Genomic DNA, 19758 nt, shown 5'->3' on the forward strand with positions numbered 1-19758 from the left:
CCTTCCTTCTTTCCTTCCTTCCTTCCTTCCTTCCTTCCTTCCTTCCTTCCTTCCTCCCTCCCTCCCTTCCTTCCTTCCTTCCGCTTAATGTAGTGTACTGCTTTTGAACAAAGCATCTTATTAGAAGAAAAAGGATTATTTTACTTTACTTCTAAAAAGATCTGTTTTAGATATATGCCTCTTACCTATAATATTTTTCTGAATTAAAAAAAAACTTTTAATTACAAAGTGAGTTAAAGGATGTATTCTGTCTTATGTTAGATTCTGCTGTTGTGAGCCCGGTCGAACTTATGGCTGGAACACAACTGTGCCTTGCGGAACTACTGTCTGTCTAACTCTTAAAGAAGTAACTGCTGGAAAAAAAATGAAAATAACAAATATACTACTAGGAAGATATATCCTTATCTGCTGGCTAAGACCATGGTGGAGTGTGTGTGTGTGTGTGTGTGTGTGTGTGTGTGTGTGTGTTCGTAGATGTGAATATGGAACAGAGTGTGGAGGGGGAGCTGGGCAGGAATAAGTTCAGTCTAAGAAAAGAGGTGCCTCAGGCAAGGGCACTTTTCCACCTTCAGGGAGAGAAGATTCTAGGAATTAAGTAGTAGTAAGCCAGAGCCTAGACAAAAAGCGGTAATAGAGGTTCATCAATGGAACCAGGTACACGTGTAAAGGGATTAAAAAGGCTTTAATCAGCTCTCTGTAACTGTTGAGTGGCAAATGGATTCAAATTGAGTCTGCACGTGACAAGAGAGTACAGGGTCACCAGATAAGAAGCTTCGGGAGGTGGCCAGGATCCACCCAGGATGTTGACTTGATATGCAGAACACTTGATATGCAGATGGGTGAATTTAGGATACACTTCCAAATAGAATCAGTTCGATTTATTATTATATTCCATGTGAAAGCAAAGTCAAATATGATGCCTAAATATTCAGGATTAGCATATAATACCAATGTACTGATGTTTCTATGAAAAAATTAAATTCCAGATCGTAATTCCATAAAGGCACTTATTACTTTTGCCTGATTTATTTTTTACCATTGTATCTTATTCCCCCTTTCTCTACGTTTAGAGCTCATATAGCTGCATAAAAGAAGGAAGGAAGAGCGTAGAAAATATAGCAAAGAAGAATCACACAGTCACCAGTGTCATATTTTAAAAGTTTCTTGTAGGGAGGTGTAATGACAACAAACTCTCTTAGGTTTCATTTATTTGAAAATGTCTACTTTTTTTCACTCTTAAAAGTTATTTTTGGGCTGTGGATTTAGCTCAGTGGTTCTGGCGCCTGCCTTGCAAGCACAAGGACCTGAGTTCAGTCCCTAATACAAAAAAAGAAAAAGAAAAAAAAAAAGAAAAAAAAAGAAAAAGATACTTTGCTGTATAAAGAATTCAGATTTTTCATTTATTTTGTCACTCTTTTAAAGTACTTTTTAAAAAATTTTATTTATTTATTTATATTATTATTATTATTATTATTATTGTTATTATTATTTTGGTACCGGGGATTGAACTCGGGTCCTTGCGCTTGCAAGGCAGGCCACTGAACCACTGAGCTAAATCCTTGGCCCTTAAAGTACTTTTTATATTATTGAATGACTATTTAATTTTTAATGAAGCCTACCAATATTCTACAGCTTTAAGTTGTGTTTCCTTCTGTATGAGATATTGTTTTTCTGTGGTTGACTGGTTTTCATTGGTTTCCCTGTATCTCTTGTTTTCAGCTCTCTGCCGATGTGCTTAGGTGAGAATTTCTTCATATTTATTTTTTCAGGTCCGGCCATCCTTCTTTGAATCTATAAAATTTTGACTCACCAAAAGTGAGAAGTTAGGTCATCATTTCTTCACATATTTTGTATCTTCTCTCTGTCTTCTACTTCTGATTATCTAATGGAAATACTAGAATTTTTTATGTACCTTTACAAGATTCTTTAGGTTTCCTTTATTTATTATTTTCAGTGCTCTTTAACTGTGTTTCAGGATTTAGTAATTTCCTTTCATGCAAACTCATTTAAAAATCAGGTCCACTCTGCTCTTAAGTAGAGCTAGATTTTTGGTTAATATTATTTTTCATTTATAAAATTTCTTTTTAGTTTATTTCCATATTTTCTGTTTCTTCAGTGTTATTTTTGAGTTTTTAATCATCAGCATTTTAAAAGAAAGAATTCTTTATGCATCGTCACAATAGCTGCTGTAGAAACTCCAATCTCCTGACTGCCACATATGGCTCATCTCAGGACAGGTTTTTGTTGATCATTTTTTCTCTTGAGAATTTATTGTTTTTTTGACCTTTGAGATGATGTGTGTGTTCATCATGGATACTGTGTTTCTGGAGGCTCTGGTATCTATTATAGCTCCTTGAACTCTGTGTATGTGTGTGTGCACCTGTGTGCGTTTATGATTCATTATACAAATAAATCAAACAAATTTGAATTATAGAAAGTGGCATCTCAAAACTCTATTTAGCTCCCTGGACCAACTAATGTATTGAAATCTCTCTCAAACATTTACAGGTCTGTGATCTCTCAGGAATGTCTGAAAGAGCTAAAGCTCTGTTCTTTCTGGAGCTCTGTCCTCACTTTATCTTTGCCATGGTGTTCCCAGGCTCCAATCTATAGAGATGGTGAGCTTTTATCATAGATTTAGCTGTGCAGTGACTTGCAACGACCAGGATTTCTGACTTTATCTGCAAAATCTGAAATAAATCATTCTGCTTTTTTTCCTTAAAGTTTTAACTCTCCTTCAAAATGTGCTTGCTTTCTTTTACTCTACAAAGGCCTCAAATAAATGTTTGTTTTATTTTGTTCAGTATGCATAGTTATTATCCATGTGATGGTTGATTTCCTGTGGCTTACTCTGCAACTTTTGAAGTCTTTAAACCTTTAAAGTTCATTTTTTCTACCGTTTTTGATAGGCATAACGGTAAATCATAGTGTGTGTGTGTGTGTGTGTGTGTGTGTGTGTGTGTGTTTACATGTATCTGAACGAGGGAGAAGTTTATCAAGTGGAAGTAATTTGACATCTATCTAAAATTCAGGAAAGAGGACACTGCTCTGACATACAGGTAAGCAGAGTTGATTATATATCCAGAGAGAACAGACACACTACTGAAATATTAAGAATAATTAAACTTTAGTGCAAGGAAGGTGAGATTTGGGAAGGGCCACTCCAAGATCTGCTCTCCCTCTGGCCTGCTTGGGCCCAATTGGCCAGATGGGCAGCTGCGCCCTCCCCTGCCTGCAGCACCATCGGCTACAGCACAAGGAAGGTACCATGTGGGCTTTCCCTGGAAAACCCCCACACACATTCTCAGGCCTCCTGAGATATGGAAACATCTCAAAGAGCTGGGACTAGAGGTTCCATTTGATAAGCCATCCCTCTGCTGAGTATCTTTCCAAAAGAATTAAAAGAATTAAAAGAATATATGCACACCAATGTTTATAGCGGCACAGTTTGTAAAAGCTAAAACTTGGAAACAGCCCATTTGCCCATCAGTTGGAAACTGGATAAAGAAAATGCGGTTTTTCTGTAACATGGAATACTACTTAGCCATAAAGAATGAGAAATTAGATTCATTCGTAGGAAAATGGATACATATTGAGGATATACTCCTAAGTGAAATAAATAAGTCACACGTGGGAATACTGAATAGTTTCTCCGGTATGAAGAACTATAATAGTACATAAAATCCTAATGAGATAATTGACCATGTGAAGTAGGAAGAAAAAGGCTAAAGGTGTAGGGAAAATGGGAAGGGTAGGGGAAAGGTAATAAGGGAAAAGAAAAAAATATGACAAAATGGAAATAAATTGTTTGTAAATGGGAAGGGGAGGAGGAGGTGAAGGGAGGGCAGGGACAAGGGGAAAAAATGAGAACCAAGACCTGTCATGTAAAGGTACAACATCCCAATAATGAATGTAACTGTACTGTATACCTAAAATGTACCAATAAACTCAATAAAAGAAAGAAAAAAAGCAAATTTACTTCCTGAGTTAGTTTCCAGCAGCCAACTCTGCAATATATGTATTTGAAAATAATGAAGTTATAATAGCATGTCGTCATTTTTTCAAATAGAATTATCCTTATTTTTGTCAAAGTTAAATCTGAGAAGGTAAAATTCAGCTACATTATTGTAACACAATAGATGGCTAAATATTATTGTTAAATATATTATTAATAAATATATTATTAATAAGCCTACTTGAAAGAATCCATTTAGAAACTCCTTTGTGTGACTCCCTTGTTCCCTGCCTTTGTCATCAGCAATGGTACCCCTAAGATCTACAATTTTCTTCATCTACCTTTCTTTACAAAGGGTGAAATTAACTGATTTTTAATTGTGTACCTACTGAGTTTCAAAGTCACAGAACCAATGGCCTTGCCATCATGATATTCTGTCTGACACTCACACTCTCTGTCACCAGTTCGTCTCCTTTTCCTCACCTTATTTACCTCTGAGGCCCAAACTGAGAACACCATAGCACATCATTTAACCTGCATTTTCCCTCTCCCATGTCTCCCTTTCTTGGTTTGCTCAGTGAAAGATATTTCTCTTTTCTTTGATAAGCTTGCCAAATCTCTTCATCAAAGACTACAGGCATTGGAAAAAAAAAAAAAGTACCAAGGTCAGAACTTGATCTTTCTTTCTTTCTGTGTTTTTTTTTTTTTTGTATCAGGGATTGAACTTTTTATAGATTATTATTGTACATAATTATTTTTAAGATACAGCAAGATACTTCTGAATCAATTGTAGTTTCAAAAATGTAATACTGAATTTGTGCAGATTATTCAAAACCATGCTAGAAAATACCGCGAATGACCATTAGCATGAAGATGGCCAGTTCAGCTGCAGCATTTTATCAAATTAGTAGGTGGCCAAAAAGAACCATTTAATCACACAATAATCTAAATAGAAGTTTCAAGGTTTTTAACTTCAGTTTTGCTGCATGGATCTATAACCTGGTCTTATTTACTTAGGTACTTGTCATTCATAGTCTCATGACAGGTAGAATAATGGTACCATAAGGTGTCCTCCCACTGGGGGTCTTCAGTCCAGAATCTGTAATATGTAAGGTTACATGGGAAAGGAGGGCTATTGCTGTATATAGAAATAATATTGCTAGTCTGCTGATATTAAATTATGGAGTTTGACCTATATTATGTGTATGACGTTATTTAATTATGAGGGTCTTTAAATGTAAAATAAATCTACTTCATGATCTTAGCTATCACATGGTTTCTCCTATATGGGCTACTCAAAACAAATAAATTAAAGAGCAGTGGAAAAGTTAGACAACAGGAAAGAAGAGAATAGAATTTTTGAAAAAGGGGAGGTGACTGTCTCGTTGAAGACAATGCAGTGGTGATGTCCAGGAGCCAGGTGAGATCCCCCCCAAACCTTTGGAAGATGAGGGGCCTCTGTTGGGCAGGGTGGCTGAACTTTGGCCTCCCTTGAGTTCTTGGAGCCGAAATAGCAGAGGGAGGCTCCAGCGGGTCTGTCTCCCCTCAGCCTGAGCCAGGGGAGTCCTGGCGGTGCAGGTAACTGGAGGGGATTTGCTGCCCGAGATTGGGAATTCTCTTCACTACGATATGGAGACTGTTCCATCACCAGGAACACAAAGTTATCATCTTTGGGTTGGATAATGCAGAGAAAACTGCCATCCTTTGCCAACTTTCCATGAATGAAGTTGTACGTACATCCCCTACAACCGGAAGTAATTTAGAAGAAATAGTAACTAATAATGTGCGTTTCCTGATATGGGATATTGGCGGCCAAGAATCTCTTTGCTCTTCCTGGAATACTTACTATACTGATACAGAGTTTGTAATAGCTGTTGTGGGCAGTGCAGACAGGATTTCTGAAACCAGAGAAGAACTCTACAAAACCTTAGCTCATGAGGACCTAAGGGAAGCTGGGCTGCTGGTTTTTGCTAATAAACAAGACGTTAAAGAATGCATGACTATAGCAGAAATCTCCCATTTTTTGAAGCTCACTGCTATTAAAGATCACCAGTGGCACATCCGGGCCTGCTGTGCTCTTACTGGTCAGGGATTACGCCAAGGGCTTGAATGGATGATGTCATGATTTAAGATTAGATGACCTCTACTGACTTCTTCTCATAGACTTCGTATACAGTGCTGGTCTTTACCTGAAAGCTGCAAAAATTAATGATTTGGATATATTTATAACAAACTGATTAAAAGTTTTTCTAAAGAAGAAACATTAAGACCGCTTATCTGAAAACAAGGATGAACTTTCACCTTCCGATTTGCTTTCTCATTCATTCCTTTCAAAGTATTGCTATTGAAGCTGTGGCTGATATTTTTCTCATAATAAATCCTCTCAGGACATTGTAGAGCCTGTGGTAAGTGCAAAGGGGGAGGAAACCATTGTGAACTTTAAAGAGCTTTATTGTCAGTGTAACCCTCCCCAGCTGAATGTTGTTCTCTTCTTGTTCCATTAAGTCAAAATACAAATCAGCACCTGCTCTTGCCAATATTTTTAAATGTAATGTTACTTACAAAAAGTATTTTTCATAAGGCTGTGTGTGTATTGTGTATATATCTCAAGTTCAAGGTAATGGCTTTGATTTATGCCCTATGAAAAGCAAATAAAAATTAATATCCTTAGCTGTTGACATAATGAAATAAGTACTGGCATTGGTGCTAAAATGCTGTTTTTTACTTTTCTATGTTATTTGTATTGTAATAACCAACCCCCTCAAATCACTGAATTGCTCTTGAAAAAAAGATAGCACACATGGCAACATAACTAAATCAAGTAGACTGTCAGATTCTTGGGCTGGTATTATTAATGGACCAAATTTCACAGTGAAGAATTACCACATTTATTCCTTTTGTTAGTTTTCTAAATTGCTGAATAAATTGTTAATGCATTAATCAGATGATCATAAATTTTGATTAAAACTATCCAGTGATTTCTTCTTAATTGAAAACCATTATGTGAAACACCTCCATCCAGAAAGGTAAGATTCTAAAAATATTAAATAATTTAGCTAAATTGTTTTAAAGTACTAAATTATATGCCAAGCAAATAAAATGAGTTTGAGAGTATGAGTAAGGCATACTTTCCAAGCAATAGTGGTAATTTCTTAATTTGAAAATCTGTTAGTTTAATAGTTGCAATAGTTTGAGATTTTGCTTCTGTAAGTTTTCTTATTTCTTCTACCACATAAATGCATTGCTTAACAACTATAAAGTGCAATTTTGTAATGCTTTCGTGAATTTGTCTGAGAAATTGATTGACATGTTGTATTATTTGGACTAAGAAATGACCTGACCCAAAATACCTTTTATATTTGAGTAGGATTCTTTGGTTTGTCTTTTTTTATCTTTAAAGGTGTTTCTGTCATAATTATAAAAAAAATTAACCTGTGTTAAAACATAGTTCTGAGCCGGGCGTGGTGGCGCACGCCTGTAATCCCAGCACTCGGGAGGCTGAGGCAGGAGGACCACTGTGAGTTCGAGACCAGCCTGGGCTACATAATGAGTTCCAGGTCATTCTCAACTACATAGTGAGACCCTGTCTGAAAAAAACAAAAAACAAAAAACAAAAAACCCCCATATTTTTGAGTGCTCTATTCATGTATCCTTCATACTCTGAACTTTGGAAGGTCAATTCAAGGTGGCATGTTATAGAATATTCAAGAAAAAGAACTACTCCTATCACCAGCTTTTTAAATTTCAGTAAAGGGTTTGGTAAAGAATAGTAGTTCATACAATAAAAGCACTGATGAAACTCAGAAGGGTGCTGAGCGGTGGGGGTGACCAGGAGTTGGACGGCGTGAGAAGGAAGGAAGGGGAGAGAAAGAGGATTGGACAATAACGAATGAAGATGCGTTTGTACCTGCACCGACTCTGCACGACGAGAGGGAGCATGGCGGACTGCAAATGCGTACTCATAAAAACTGAACTAAAATAAAGGCGGACGCAGAAGCAGAAGAAGAGAACCACAGGAGATAGAAGCGCAGTCTGTGACGTGCTATGTCAAAGACGGAGTATGAGGGCCACGGCCACGCTGGCAGACATAAGGGTGGATGAAGGAAGCCGGTGGGTCTCTCAGCGCCTCCACGATGGAATGGTACCCAGCTGACACCTTCGCTTTTTGCCAGGTAAGACCTACTTTGGACTTGAGACCTGAAGATCCCTAAAGTAGCGCGCTCGTGATGGTTTAAACCACTAAGTGTGGTATTATAATTTCCTGAAACTAAAGTTTGGAAAAAATAGCATTGCTCTTCAGTCAGACACTCTGTTAATTTTGTAATTATGGAGGAAGTAGCCTAAATCACTTCTCATACCGACAGAAAGGACACAATGGAGAACTAGCAAAACTGAATTCCCCCAGAATTAGTCTCATGCTCCACTCCTATGGCTGTAGGGTTGTCCTGTGTCTTACAGCACAAGGCCGGCTCAGAGCATCAAGTTTCAAAAGTGAGTCATGTATGACAGGTTTTTTTCGCCTTCTCCGTGGGACCGAATACTTTATCAGTGTTGCTCTTTGAATAGATGGAATTCTATAAATTATCTACAACTCCTTTAGATTTTTTGTAAAGATAAAATCTCAAGCTTAAAACTATACTTTCCTGCAATTAAACAATTGGGACAAGTGCATTAAGTGTTCTTCTTGGCTGGGAGTGGTGGTGCAGACCTGTAATCCCAGCACTCGGTGGGCTGAGGCAGGAGGATCACTGTGAGTTCGACACCAGCCTGAGCTACATAGTGAGTTCCAGGTCAGCCTCAACTACACAGTGAGGCCCTGTCTCAAAAAAAAAAGTGTTCTTCTTTAGCAATGGGACAAGAAGAGTGAAATCTGCTAAGTTACTTCAATTGCTAAGCTACTTCACTTTGAATAAGTTGCTGCAAATAAGTTTCAATCATTTCTTTCCATCCCTGAGAAGTAAAATAGCAGAAGGAAGAGAACACATATGCACCCGAAACAGCAGTAATATACTCTAATATTGAAGGGAGGTGTTTATTTTCTAGTATTGCCTGCCCATTTAGGAATTGCCACACAATCACCATTCTGGGAGGTAGGTTACATCGCGACATCACCGGCACTCTATCTTGCCAATAAGTATTTTTCTATATAGCTGGGTCACAGTGTGCTGCAAATATTTTCTTGAGTATCTTTATTTTCCTGTCATTGTCTTTCATTTGCAAGAGGAGAAAGATTTAGAATAGCAGTCCCTAACTTTTTGAGTATTAGGGGCAAGTTTTGTGAAGACAATTTTCCATAGATCAGGGCGGTGGTGGGGATGTAATCTGGGATGATTCAGGGGCACTTAGTTAATTGTGCACTTTATTTTTATTATTATTACATTGTGCACTTTGATTCTCTGATTACATCAGGCTGTTACAGGGAGTGTATAACCTAGTAAGTTTCAGTCGCACGTGAAATTCACAGCAGGGTTGGTGTTTCTGTGAGAATCTAATGCCATAGCTGGGGTGTGACCCTAGATTCAAATGAAGCTGCACTCCCTTTTTCTCCCTCACCAGCCACCTCCTGCTGTGTAGTCTGGCTCCTACTCTAACCAGCTACAGACCAGTCTGTGGCCCAGGGGTTGGGAGTTCCTGGCTCAGCAGATCCTTAAAACTGTACTTTCTATCCAGAAATTTATCTCCTTTCCACATGAGGAAATTCTATAGGATGAAACCCCAATAAACACCTTACTCTAGAAAGGGATTGTAATTGTAAAAGACACACATTTTTTCAGTTATCTGTGCACAAAGCAACTGGTAATTGGATCTAATGCCTCCTATGTCCTCGAGCATGGGTGTTGTTGCTTTTCAGCCCAGGATGATAAACAACTGCTGCAAACTAAATGGTGATACAACAGTGTTCTGTGGACGGTTCCTGATTTAATAAATAAAAGCTCAGAAGTCAGTCTGGGAAAGGTTAGCTTTTCACCTCACAACTCTAATCTAAGTAGCTTAAAAACTGAGCTTGAACAGAAGGTAACCTTAAACACAAGCCCCCTTTAGAGTCTGTACACAGCCATTTTTGTTTTGATGATCTTTCTTGCTCTTTCCAAACCCATGGGAGATTTGCTTATCACACTCTGTAACTCTTTGTAAACGAGGGAAATGATACAGGTAGTGATAGAGATGGCTCATATTTTAGGTGATCCGAAAAGCATCCAGGTCTGAAAAATAGCAGTAAGTCTTTCACGTAGGCACGGATCTCACTGACAAGTCTCACAAACACCATTTGTTAGGGAATTGATCATGCTAAAGTATGCTGTGAGGCCGCCTCACAGGCTGCATTCTCCTGGTGCTTCTTGGCTCCTAAAGTGACCTCGTGCCCTTATCTCTGGTCCCCTCCCCCAAGGCCACAGTGGTCCAGAGAAATTGAAACCTGTGTCTGCAGGGCTGGACCCATAAAGCAATCTGGCCTGTGATAGGTTAGAAGTAGCTCACTCCTCATTAATAATCATAGCTCAGTCCAAAAGTGATAAAAGGACCTTCCCTTCTTTGTTCGCTTCTTCTGCCCCTTCTCCCTCTCTGCTCCTGCTGCCTGAAGAAAGTCTCCTGTCGGATCTCTCGGTGCGTGTGTGTAAGAACCTGACTGAACCAGAGCGACTCCATGTTGACCAGCAAACGACCTAGAGACTGTCGCTCCCCCGCATCCCTTACAGGATAACTAATGATTAATTGTGAATTGTTAGGTAACTGCTTTGAAGTAGCTGGGAAACTAAATGGAAACTGTAGTGAACACAGAGATCCGACACAAATCACGCCACAAATTACTTGCCTGTAGTTGAATGTTCTGAACATTATAATCTAAGTTGTAAATGGAATAATGGATAATCGCTCTGCTGATCATTAGTACGTGATGGTCAAGTATATGCTTGATGACCACTAGCTCAGATCAACTGAATCTTTGCCTTTGTCCTCTTCCTGTAAGTTTTAAGTGTAAACCCCCCCCCTTAGCCCTATATAAAATGGCCTCTGTTTCTGAGCTAGCCGCCTCTCTGAGCTACTTGGCTTGGGGAGTGCCGTCTGGCCAGACTAATAAAGGTCTATTTGCCAACTTGCCTGGTGTGTTCCTTCCTGGGTGACTCTCGCTATCTGACAAGCTCCTGGAGCCTCGCTGAGCTTCTAAGCCCAGCATCGTGGAAGCCTCTTGGCTGTTCACGCTCCAGGAGTAAAAGTGAGACTTAAGTCTTACATGTGTGGCCTAGTTGTTGAGCGTCTCTGGAAACTTTTCACCACTGAATTGCCTATTTTTCATATCACATTATATAATTTTCACAGTATTTCTTCCAACTAGCATTTTGACTCATTTCAAAACATTCAAAACTAGAAATTTTACTTATCCAAAATTAGAAATACAGCCACAAATTTACTAAGGAATAGGCCAAATGCAGTGTCTAACCAATAGTAAAAGAACCAATGCTCACACTTCCAAACATCACTGAGGAAATGATTAAAACATATTGCTAATTATTTGACACATTTTGCATACTGAAGACTTCAAAGACCAAATATTAATCAGTGAGAACATTTATCTCTCCCCGTATCACGTTTTAACCAAATTAAGTCAGTGATTTTTCTTGACTAGTTCCCTGCAATATCTCCAGTATTTAGCAGTCTTCTTGGTACAGAATAGACACATAACAAGTTATAATTCAGTAGATCACAGAAACAAAAATATAAGATGGAAAGCTGGATGTGGTGGTGCATGCCTGTAATCCCAGTACTCGGGAGGCTGAGGCAGGAGGATCACTGTGAGTTCAAGACCAGCCTGGGCTATATAGTGAGTTCCAGGTCAGTCTCAACTACATAGTGAGACCCTGTCTCAAAACAAACAAACAAACAAACAAACAAACAAAAATATAAGATGGAAAAAGTCAGGTGCACTTAATAAAGATATTACTTATTCTTGGAAACCTTTTGGATTGACGAAATTAAAATACAGTCATGCATCTTTCAATGCAAATTTATTTGGGTACTTTATATCTAGCTGGATTATACTACTCTACATAGAAGGACAATGCACTTTTATTATTGTGTTTTTATTTTTTGAGTCAGGGTCTTGCTATGTAGTTCAGGCTGGCCACAAACACAAAATGTAGCCCAACTGGGCTCAAATTCACAGCAATCTTCCTGCCTGAGTCTCTCAAGTCCTGTGATTTCAGGCATGTATCACTATGATTGGTGACAGTGTACCTTTAAATGTATTATTTTTCTTCAATATTCTCATCATTTAGCAAGCCTTTGTATATGGAACAAGAGTGAAGATGTGGACAAGCAGGATTTTTGTGTATGTCTTTGTGTTTCTGTGTGTATCTAGATGCCTTCTCAAATACAGGTCCATAAAATAAATTCCAGACACTTGTAGGGACATGTTCGGATGTGAGTAAATTCATCTATGCTCCTGGCCAGTAGAGGGAGCTGTCACCTGCCACTTACTACAATAACAGGTCTAGGCATAAGCCATCTGTGAAGCCCTCAATGGTAATGCTTACCAAGTAAATGTCACGGATTTTGATTGGTGAATATGTGCATAGGCTAATTAGACAAGTTAAAAGCTAATAAAATATAACACAAGACCTATTATGGTACATATTGTTAATTTTTTAACAATGAAAGATAAACAGTCAGTGGTGAGTTATTTGCATTTCGGTATTGGAGACTTTCTGTAGTAGTCAATGGTTTTCAACATTAACCTTCTCTTCTTTCTCATAAACTGTTTGTTTAGTTGTTTATGTTTACATTGTCTTAGGTGCATGTCCTTTATGATATACAAAACATTGGAGAAAAATTAAAAAATAGGGAAAGAAAAGCTCAAATGACAGTGTAAAATAACTCATTCAAATGTAACACAATGCTCTTAGGTGCTCTCTTAAAATTTTGTCATCTTCTATATGTTGGTCTCACGTTGGACATTTATCAGACATTTTATTTTCAGAATTCATCTTTACATTTTATATTATTAACATAACTTTGCTGGCAAGGAAATTACTACAGAGAGAAGACAGGAGATTCTTTCAGAAACAAGTGAATTTGGCCTCGAAACCTTGGTATTTTGACTCTGGTGCACATGTCATTACCTCTTTTCCTGAGTTATTCCTCTGACCAGCCGTCCACCCAACATTCTCCAGAATATGCCATGTATATGAGATCATTTTCTCTTCCTCATTCTGAGGTTAAATATTTGAGAACAACCTCTTCACTAAGAGGCTAAGTAGATCAGAGTGACTTTGTTAGTAGTATTGATTCTGCATTTACTGCAATGACTAACACAATTGAAGTGACTCATGTTTGCATTTTGAGTTATAAAGATACTTTAAATTCAAAACTTTTATTGATCAAGACTACTATCCATATGTGTTATTCAGAAGCTAATTTAGGTTTTATTTGACAGTATTATATTTTTAACCCAAGAAGTTTCTGCGTAAGTTCATTTAATTCTTAGAAATTGTCAAAAATGTTATTTTATGTTAGATGCATCTTAAAAGAGCATGCTGTCTCTACTGACAACTTTCATATTTGTTTTTGTTTATCATAGGTGTGTTCTCTGGCTGATTTTAATACATAATCTCCAAATTAATACCACCTTGATTTTCTTCAACAACCCTTGCTTAACCTGATTCGTATCATGTCAAGTAGCCTAAAAGATCAGTTCCTTAAGGATAGTCAAATACTGTATTAATTTTTGATGATTGAAAACTCCTAATCACAAACCCTTGCATGATGGATTGTCTCCTTCGACTAGAAGTGTAAGAGAGTTGAACAGGATAGTGAGACAGAATTCAAAGAATGAGGATGTAATCTAACAAAGCCTATCCATTATGCTTTGGGTGCCAAGGTGTGGTTTGAAGCAATAATTCCTAAAATCCCACAGAAGCAACATAGCACATTGCCTAAGAGTACAGAACTCAGTCAGATGGTTTAGGTGTGAGTTTAATTTCCTATACTTACTGTCTCTGCTTTGGTTGCTGAAATCCTCTGTTTGCTTATTTATGAAATAGGAATAAAAGCAGCACCCATTCCATAGAATTTATGGTGCAAATATATTAATAGAAATAGAAATTTCTTCTAGCAAAAACAGAGCTGCATGAGTGCTACTATTATTATTTGGATTGAATCTGATACGTATATAGTTGTAAAACTGAGAGCAGTTGAGATATTGATTCAACATCCGTTCCTTCAGTCTCAATTATGCTCCAGATGTTATACTTGATTCTAGAGCTATGTCCATGAGCAAGACACAAAAATTCTTGCCTTGAATATTTCCTCATATGCAAGTGTTCTAACTGTAGCCTCCTTAAAACTCTAACTTATGGTGGAAAAGAGTCCTATTCCAAGGGTTCTGCTTTTTAAGATTACTTACTATGTATGCAGTAATAGAAACTGGTTTATTTATATCTCTAATTCCCTTTATATTGTTTCATGTTATTATCACATTAAATATGGTGTCTATAGCATGCTACATGCTTAGTTAAAAGCCACATTTCTTATGCTAAAAATAGCCTCATTATTTACACTAAATATTTATATCAGTTGCAATCTGCACCCCAGTTTCAAAAAAGTTTAAATGTGACATAAAAACATATTAGTACTGAGAAAATATGCTATTATTTTATTATGAAAAATTACATGATCAAGATGGCCTAAATATCTGTCACAGTGTAGCATAAAGCAAATTGCTATCTGTAGTCAGCGTTCTTCAACACCATGTTTCAAGATTTGTTTTAGCTGTTTCTTGATATGATAGGGAAAACTTTAATAGCAAAAACCTAGGAAATTGTCACAATGTAAGATAAGTTCTGCCCTTTGCTCTGTTTAGTTCAGAAACCGCACTGGAGGCACATAGTCTCCCTCAAAAGTTTCCTAAGTGAAAAGAACCATTGTTAGCTTTGTTGAGCAAACACACTCCCTTCCAATAGACCTTAAAGGTAACCTCCCCTAACCAAGAATGGCATCCCACATCCAGGTGCATCCAGTTGAAATTCAACTGCCTGGCCACCATGTTTTGGGTATCAACAATTTGAACTGTGAAAATGCAGTGTAAACAACTGAATAAGATCAAGGCTGTAAAAACTTATAAAAGCAGGAGTTGTAACCCAGTGGGGGGTCGATCAGGGCACCACCATTAGGTGTCATCGGTCCTCATCGATGGAGTAAATCTTTTTATTTTATTTCCATTCCTCTGCCTCTCTGTGTGTCACTTGCCAATTCCTTCCATAACGAATATGTACTGAACGAAAACATTTTAAATTAAATTAGAAAAGAAATGTTTGGTTGCACTTATTTTTTAAATTGAGTTTATTGGTACATTTTAGGCATACAATACAGTTACATTCATCATTGGGATCTTGTACCTTTACATGACAGGTCTTGGTTCTCCTTTTTTTCCCCTTGTCCCTGCCTCCTACAAACACTTTATTTCCTTCTTTTCAGTATCTCACATTTTTTTCTTTTCCCTTATTACCCTTTCCCTACCCTTCCCACTTTCCCTATACCTTTTGGTTGCACTTATTGATATACTTCAATCTAATGAGATACTTCTGCATTCTAGTTATTCCCCCCACCCCAGTAATGGTGGTTGAACCCAGGCTTCACACTGAGTTACATCCCAGCTTTTTTAATTTTAAAATTTGAAACAGTCTCTCCCTCAGTGATGAAGTTTCCTGGTTGGGCTCAAACTTGCAGTTCTCCTGCCCCAGCCTTCCAGAGTGCTAGAATTCAGGGATGCACCACTCAACTCAGTGCTCATAGTGGCTATTTTTTTTTTCCCCAATTCGTACAAATGTCTGTAACCTGTAATTGTGGGCTGGTTACAAATTAGGTGTATGTAATAAAATTTGGGAGTATCTAACCAGATTAACTGACTTCCCAGAATTGTTCTTGCTGTTTTCCTCAGCTTTTCCTCCCAAATCAAATTTATGCACAACCATTTTAGAAAATCCTGGAAGATGTTCTTGGGTTTTGGAGTCACAAATTCTTGTGGACATCCTTGCTCCAATACTCTACGATCTACTGTATAAAAACGGTGACAGGATCCCAACCTGACTCATGAAACTGGTACTACTTTTCATAAGAAAGCCGCCCCTCAGCAACTATTGAAAGACTTATGCATGATAATTGTTTTTGTGAAGAACACCAAGTTATGTGTGGCAACACTCCTAGAATAGGAGTGAAGCAGTAGAGAATCTTTTAACTGCTACCCAAAGCTGGCTTGGCCAAATACTGCTGTGTAGCTGGATCTAGAGCTTTGTTGTGCAAATTTGAATAAAGTGCTAATATTGCAGTGTATGTAGTTCAGTAATTATTCTCTTATTAAGACGGAAAAGCAAGGACTCATTAAAGAATATGAAAAACAAATCATAAATACGATTTAAAAGATGAATAAGAAAATACTGCCATCCCACTTATTCAGTGATTTTCAGATAAATTCTTACCTAGCAGTTCCAAAATTTAAAAACTGTTACAAGAGGCACTATGTTAAGATATACTCAAAATCTGGGAGGAATGAAAATTATCATTACATGTAGAAGAGAGCTTTCTCAGGCTGCTAAAAGGTATATGTTTCCTCCAAGTGCCACTCCCCTCTTGTTTTGGCGGGTATTTAAGGTCTCTTTAGTCGTAATTACATTGCTCGAAGAAATACTACAACATATCTTTGTTATCGAGCTTGTTTTTTCATTTTTATTAATGCTGGTAAAAGCATACTTTTATTTATTTGCATGGGTTGCTGGGATGAATCTAATAAGGTTTAGGTAGGTCCCACTTAATTCAATATTAAATTTTTAAAAATTGCTTATTCCTAAAAACTCTCTATATATCTCTGTGCATTTTTGTATGCAAGTTAGCAAAAAAATAAATTAAGATAAAATAAATTTCCTTAGTTTATTTCTTCCATGAAAATTGTATTTCCCTTGGCGGTGTCAAACATAGCTAAAGCATGGGGAACATAGGGCTGCTTTGCAGGGAAGTCCTCAAATTTTCTACTCTTAATAGTGTTTCAATAGATATATGTACTTATTTTTGTACTTTTCCACTATTTGCATAGAGAGTATTTATTCTAAAGATTGAGGAAAAAAAAAAGGTTAAATAATAGTCTTTTTGAAGTACTGAAAAACTGAGTTCCATTCCTGGCATAAAGTAATACATTGGTTTGATCGTAGGCAAATGATTACTTCAGGACACATTGTTCCCATTTGTAAATTGGTGATTTACTATCTGCTGTTTAGGCTTGCTGTGCAGACTTAATGGGTTAGTATAAACATTAAAATTTATGTGCGACACCAGATATTTACTAAGCCATTGAATAGAAGGTTGCTATTATTATCTTCACCATTGTTATCTCTCGTAACAGAGTGTGTACTTTTTTGAAAAAAAAGAGTTTATTTTGTTATTTATGAGTTAGAAAAATCTTTCTATTAGATTTATTCCTTTTTTTAACCATCTTTGGATTTTATAAATTCTATCCACTTCTAAAATATATCGGTATGGCACAAATAATATCTGTCTGTTGAATATTCTCTTATGAGGAAATTGAATTTTGTGCTGAAATGACTAAGAATAGGCCTTTTGTGCATTAGTGATCTTGTGTTTTACAAAACTTGTTCTACAAGTTAAAAAAATATTTGCATGTTATGTAATCAAATATCTTCTCTGCAGTTGTAAAGTTTTCTTTCCACCCAATGAGCTACCTAAGAAAACTTGGTTTTCTCTTGATGCCAAATCTATCCATTCAGGGCACTCCTCGCTCCTCAATTTCAAAAGAGACAGGTAAACTCAGGTGAAAAACATGCAGAGGAGTGTATCCGGAAGGAATAAAGATTTAACCTGAAACTGACCCTAAGTGAGATGTGGCAGTAAATCCCACACAGCAGAGAACATGGAAATCCTCTTCTAATTAATACTGCCTCAGTTTATTAACGTCCTCAATGAAAGATGCCCACATACCTTGAACAGGGGCAAAACCAGAGCAGACCTATGTGCACAGCCCACAGACAAAATGCCACGCTGCACAAAATGAGGGAGGCTGGAAGCTATAATCTGTGGAATTATTTCAAAACATGCCTGAAGGTGAATTTTGGTGGTAGGCAACTCCATGCTTCTTGTCTGTGTATGTCTCTGTTTTGATGAAAGGCTATCAAGTTTTCAGATCTCCAGGTAGAATAAAAGAAAAAAAAAGAAAAAAAAAAGCCTTGCAAACTGACCACAACCACTCCTAACCTGTGCAGAACTTCCATTTATTGATGTAGTTAAAGATAATGAGTTTATAAAGCTCACTGGCTACTACAGATTACTAATAAATTCTTTGATGATATAATTTGCTCCTCTGTTTCTATCCAAGAGCAGTCCATTGTAAAAATTAAATATTTTTATTTTTCACTGATATAATCATATGCCGTTTGGCTTCTATCAATACTCTACTGCAAAAAATACATATATTTATATTATTATATAAATATATATATTATAATACATTGTATTGTTTGTATTTGTATTATTGCATATTTGTATTTGTATTTGTATTATTGTATATTTGTGGAAAGAATGGGTAAAATTGCCTCAGAGCCCAGACACATCCTGATCCCCTAACTCTAGTTTCAACCTGGTATTAACCATGTTAATTGTCTACATTTGAACTCTGAAGACCGTTATAGGAAAATCATAAAAACCCCATCATAAAGCACATTATGGAACACCGATGTTATGGTTAGATTTAAATGTCCTGCCAAATTTTCATATATGTGGAAGGTGACTGGATCCTGGGGGCATGATGGATGACTTCCTGTTAGGAGATGGGGCCTGGTTGAAAGTAGACCACTGGGGACGTGACCTTGAAGGGTACGTCTTGTGCCAGCTTCCTTGTCTGGCTTTCTGCTTCCTGGCTGCCATGATGTGAGCAGCTTCTCTCCTGCTGCTTTTCCCCTTGGAGCTGGTGAGCCATGCATGCACTGGGACCATTCAAGCTGGGAACCAAAGTCGACATCTCCTTTTTGTAATGTCAAGTGTTATGTCTCAGCGATGAGAAAGTGGCTAGGACAACTGGAACATAACCAATTTAAATACTGAATCACATTTTTCCACTGTCTTCTTCAAGCTTCCTTCTCAGGATGACCTTGCTCCAGTGTCATCCTCTTCCTTTGCTATGACTTGTGAGAGACAGGGTATGTTTTAAGATATATCAAAGATCTGCCACTGTAAAGCAGGAGACAATTTTAAATCCTAAAAGCAAAGAGCTTGACAGAGATGCTAGACCTTACATTAATCTCTTGAACAAATGCTAATGAGATTTGCTTTCAGACTTACTGTTATACAAGAGAACCATCCCACACTTGTGCAACTCCTGTCAGATATGTTTTTTGTTGTTGTTGTTGTTACTTGTAATTGTTAGCATACCTTGACTCAAGCTTTGGCACTGAAAATTTCCATTAAAAATGACTGTGTTAATCTATCATTATTTGATCTTTTCCTCCTGGCTTGGGAAAGTACCTGGAGGCTAATTGGCTATGTTTCTAGAAAATTAAAATACTTTATGAAAAATCAGAACAGTCAACAAAACTTTTTACTTTTCAGTACATTTAAGTGTCTGCTTAATTGGAGGAGAAGTGTGTCTTATGGGGAAAGAGAAAGATTCTTTACTGAATTTTGTGGAGACCCTCCATTCATGACAAATAAACTTTAGATATTCTCTCTCTTGCCTTTTGTGTTTCTGTCCTTTCAAACTTTTTTTCCTATAATTAATTTCCTCTCAAGTGAAAAATCCATCAGCTGTGTTT

General features: G+C 37.2%; 1 protein-coding gene across 1 annotated transcript in view; it reads left to right on the forward strand.

Moving 5' to 3' along the window:
• LOC104863263 (ADP-ribosylation factor-like protein 5A) overlaps nucleotides 1–6080 on the forward strand; it is a 31990-nt gene extending 25910 nt beyond the window's left edge. Inside the window, exon 3 of the mRNA XM_033757703.1 lies at nucleotides 5561–6080. Coding sequence (XP_033613594.1) covers nucleotides 5561–6080 — 520 coding nt within the window. The remainder of the gene's footprint in view (nucleotides 1–5560) is intronic.
• The last annotated feature ends 13678 nt before the right edge of the window (nucleotides 6081–19758 follow it).

The sequence above is a fragment of the Fukomys damarensis genome, unplaced genomic scaffold (assembly GCF_012274545.1).
Source record: "Fukomys damarensis isolate Sample0158 unplaced genomic scaffold, DMR_v1.0_HiC HiC_scaffold_31, whole genome shotgun sequence".
Lineage (NCBI taxonomy): Eukaryota > Metazoa > Chordata > Mammalia > Rodentia > Bathyergidae > Fukomys > Fukomys damarensis.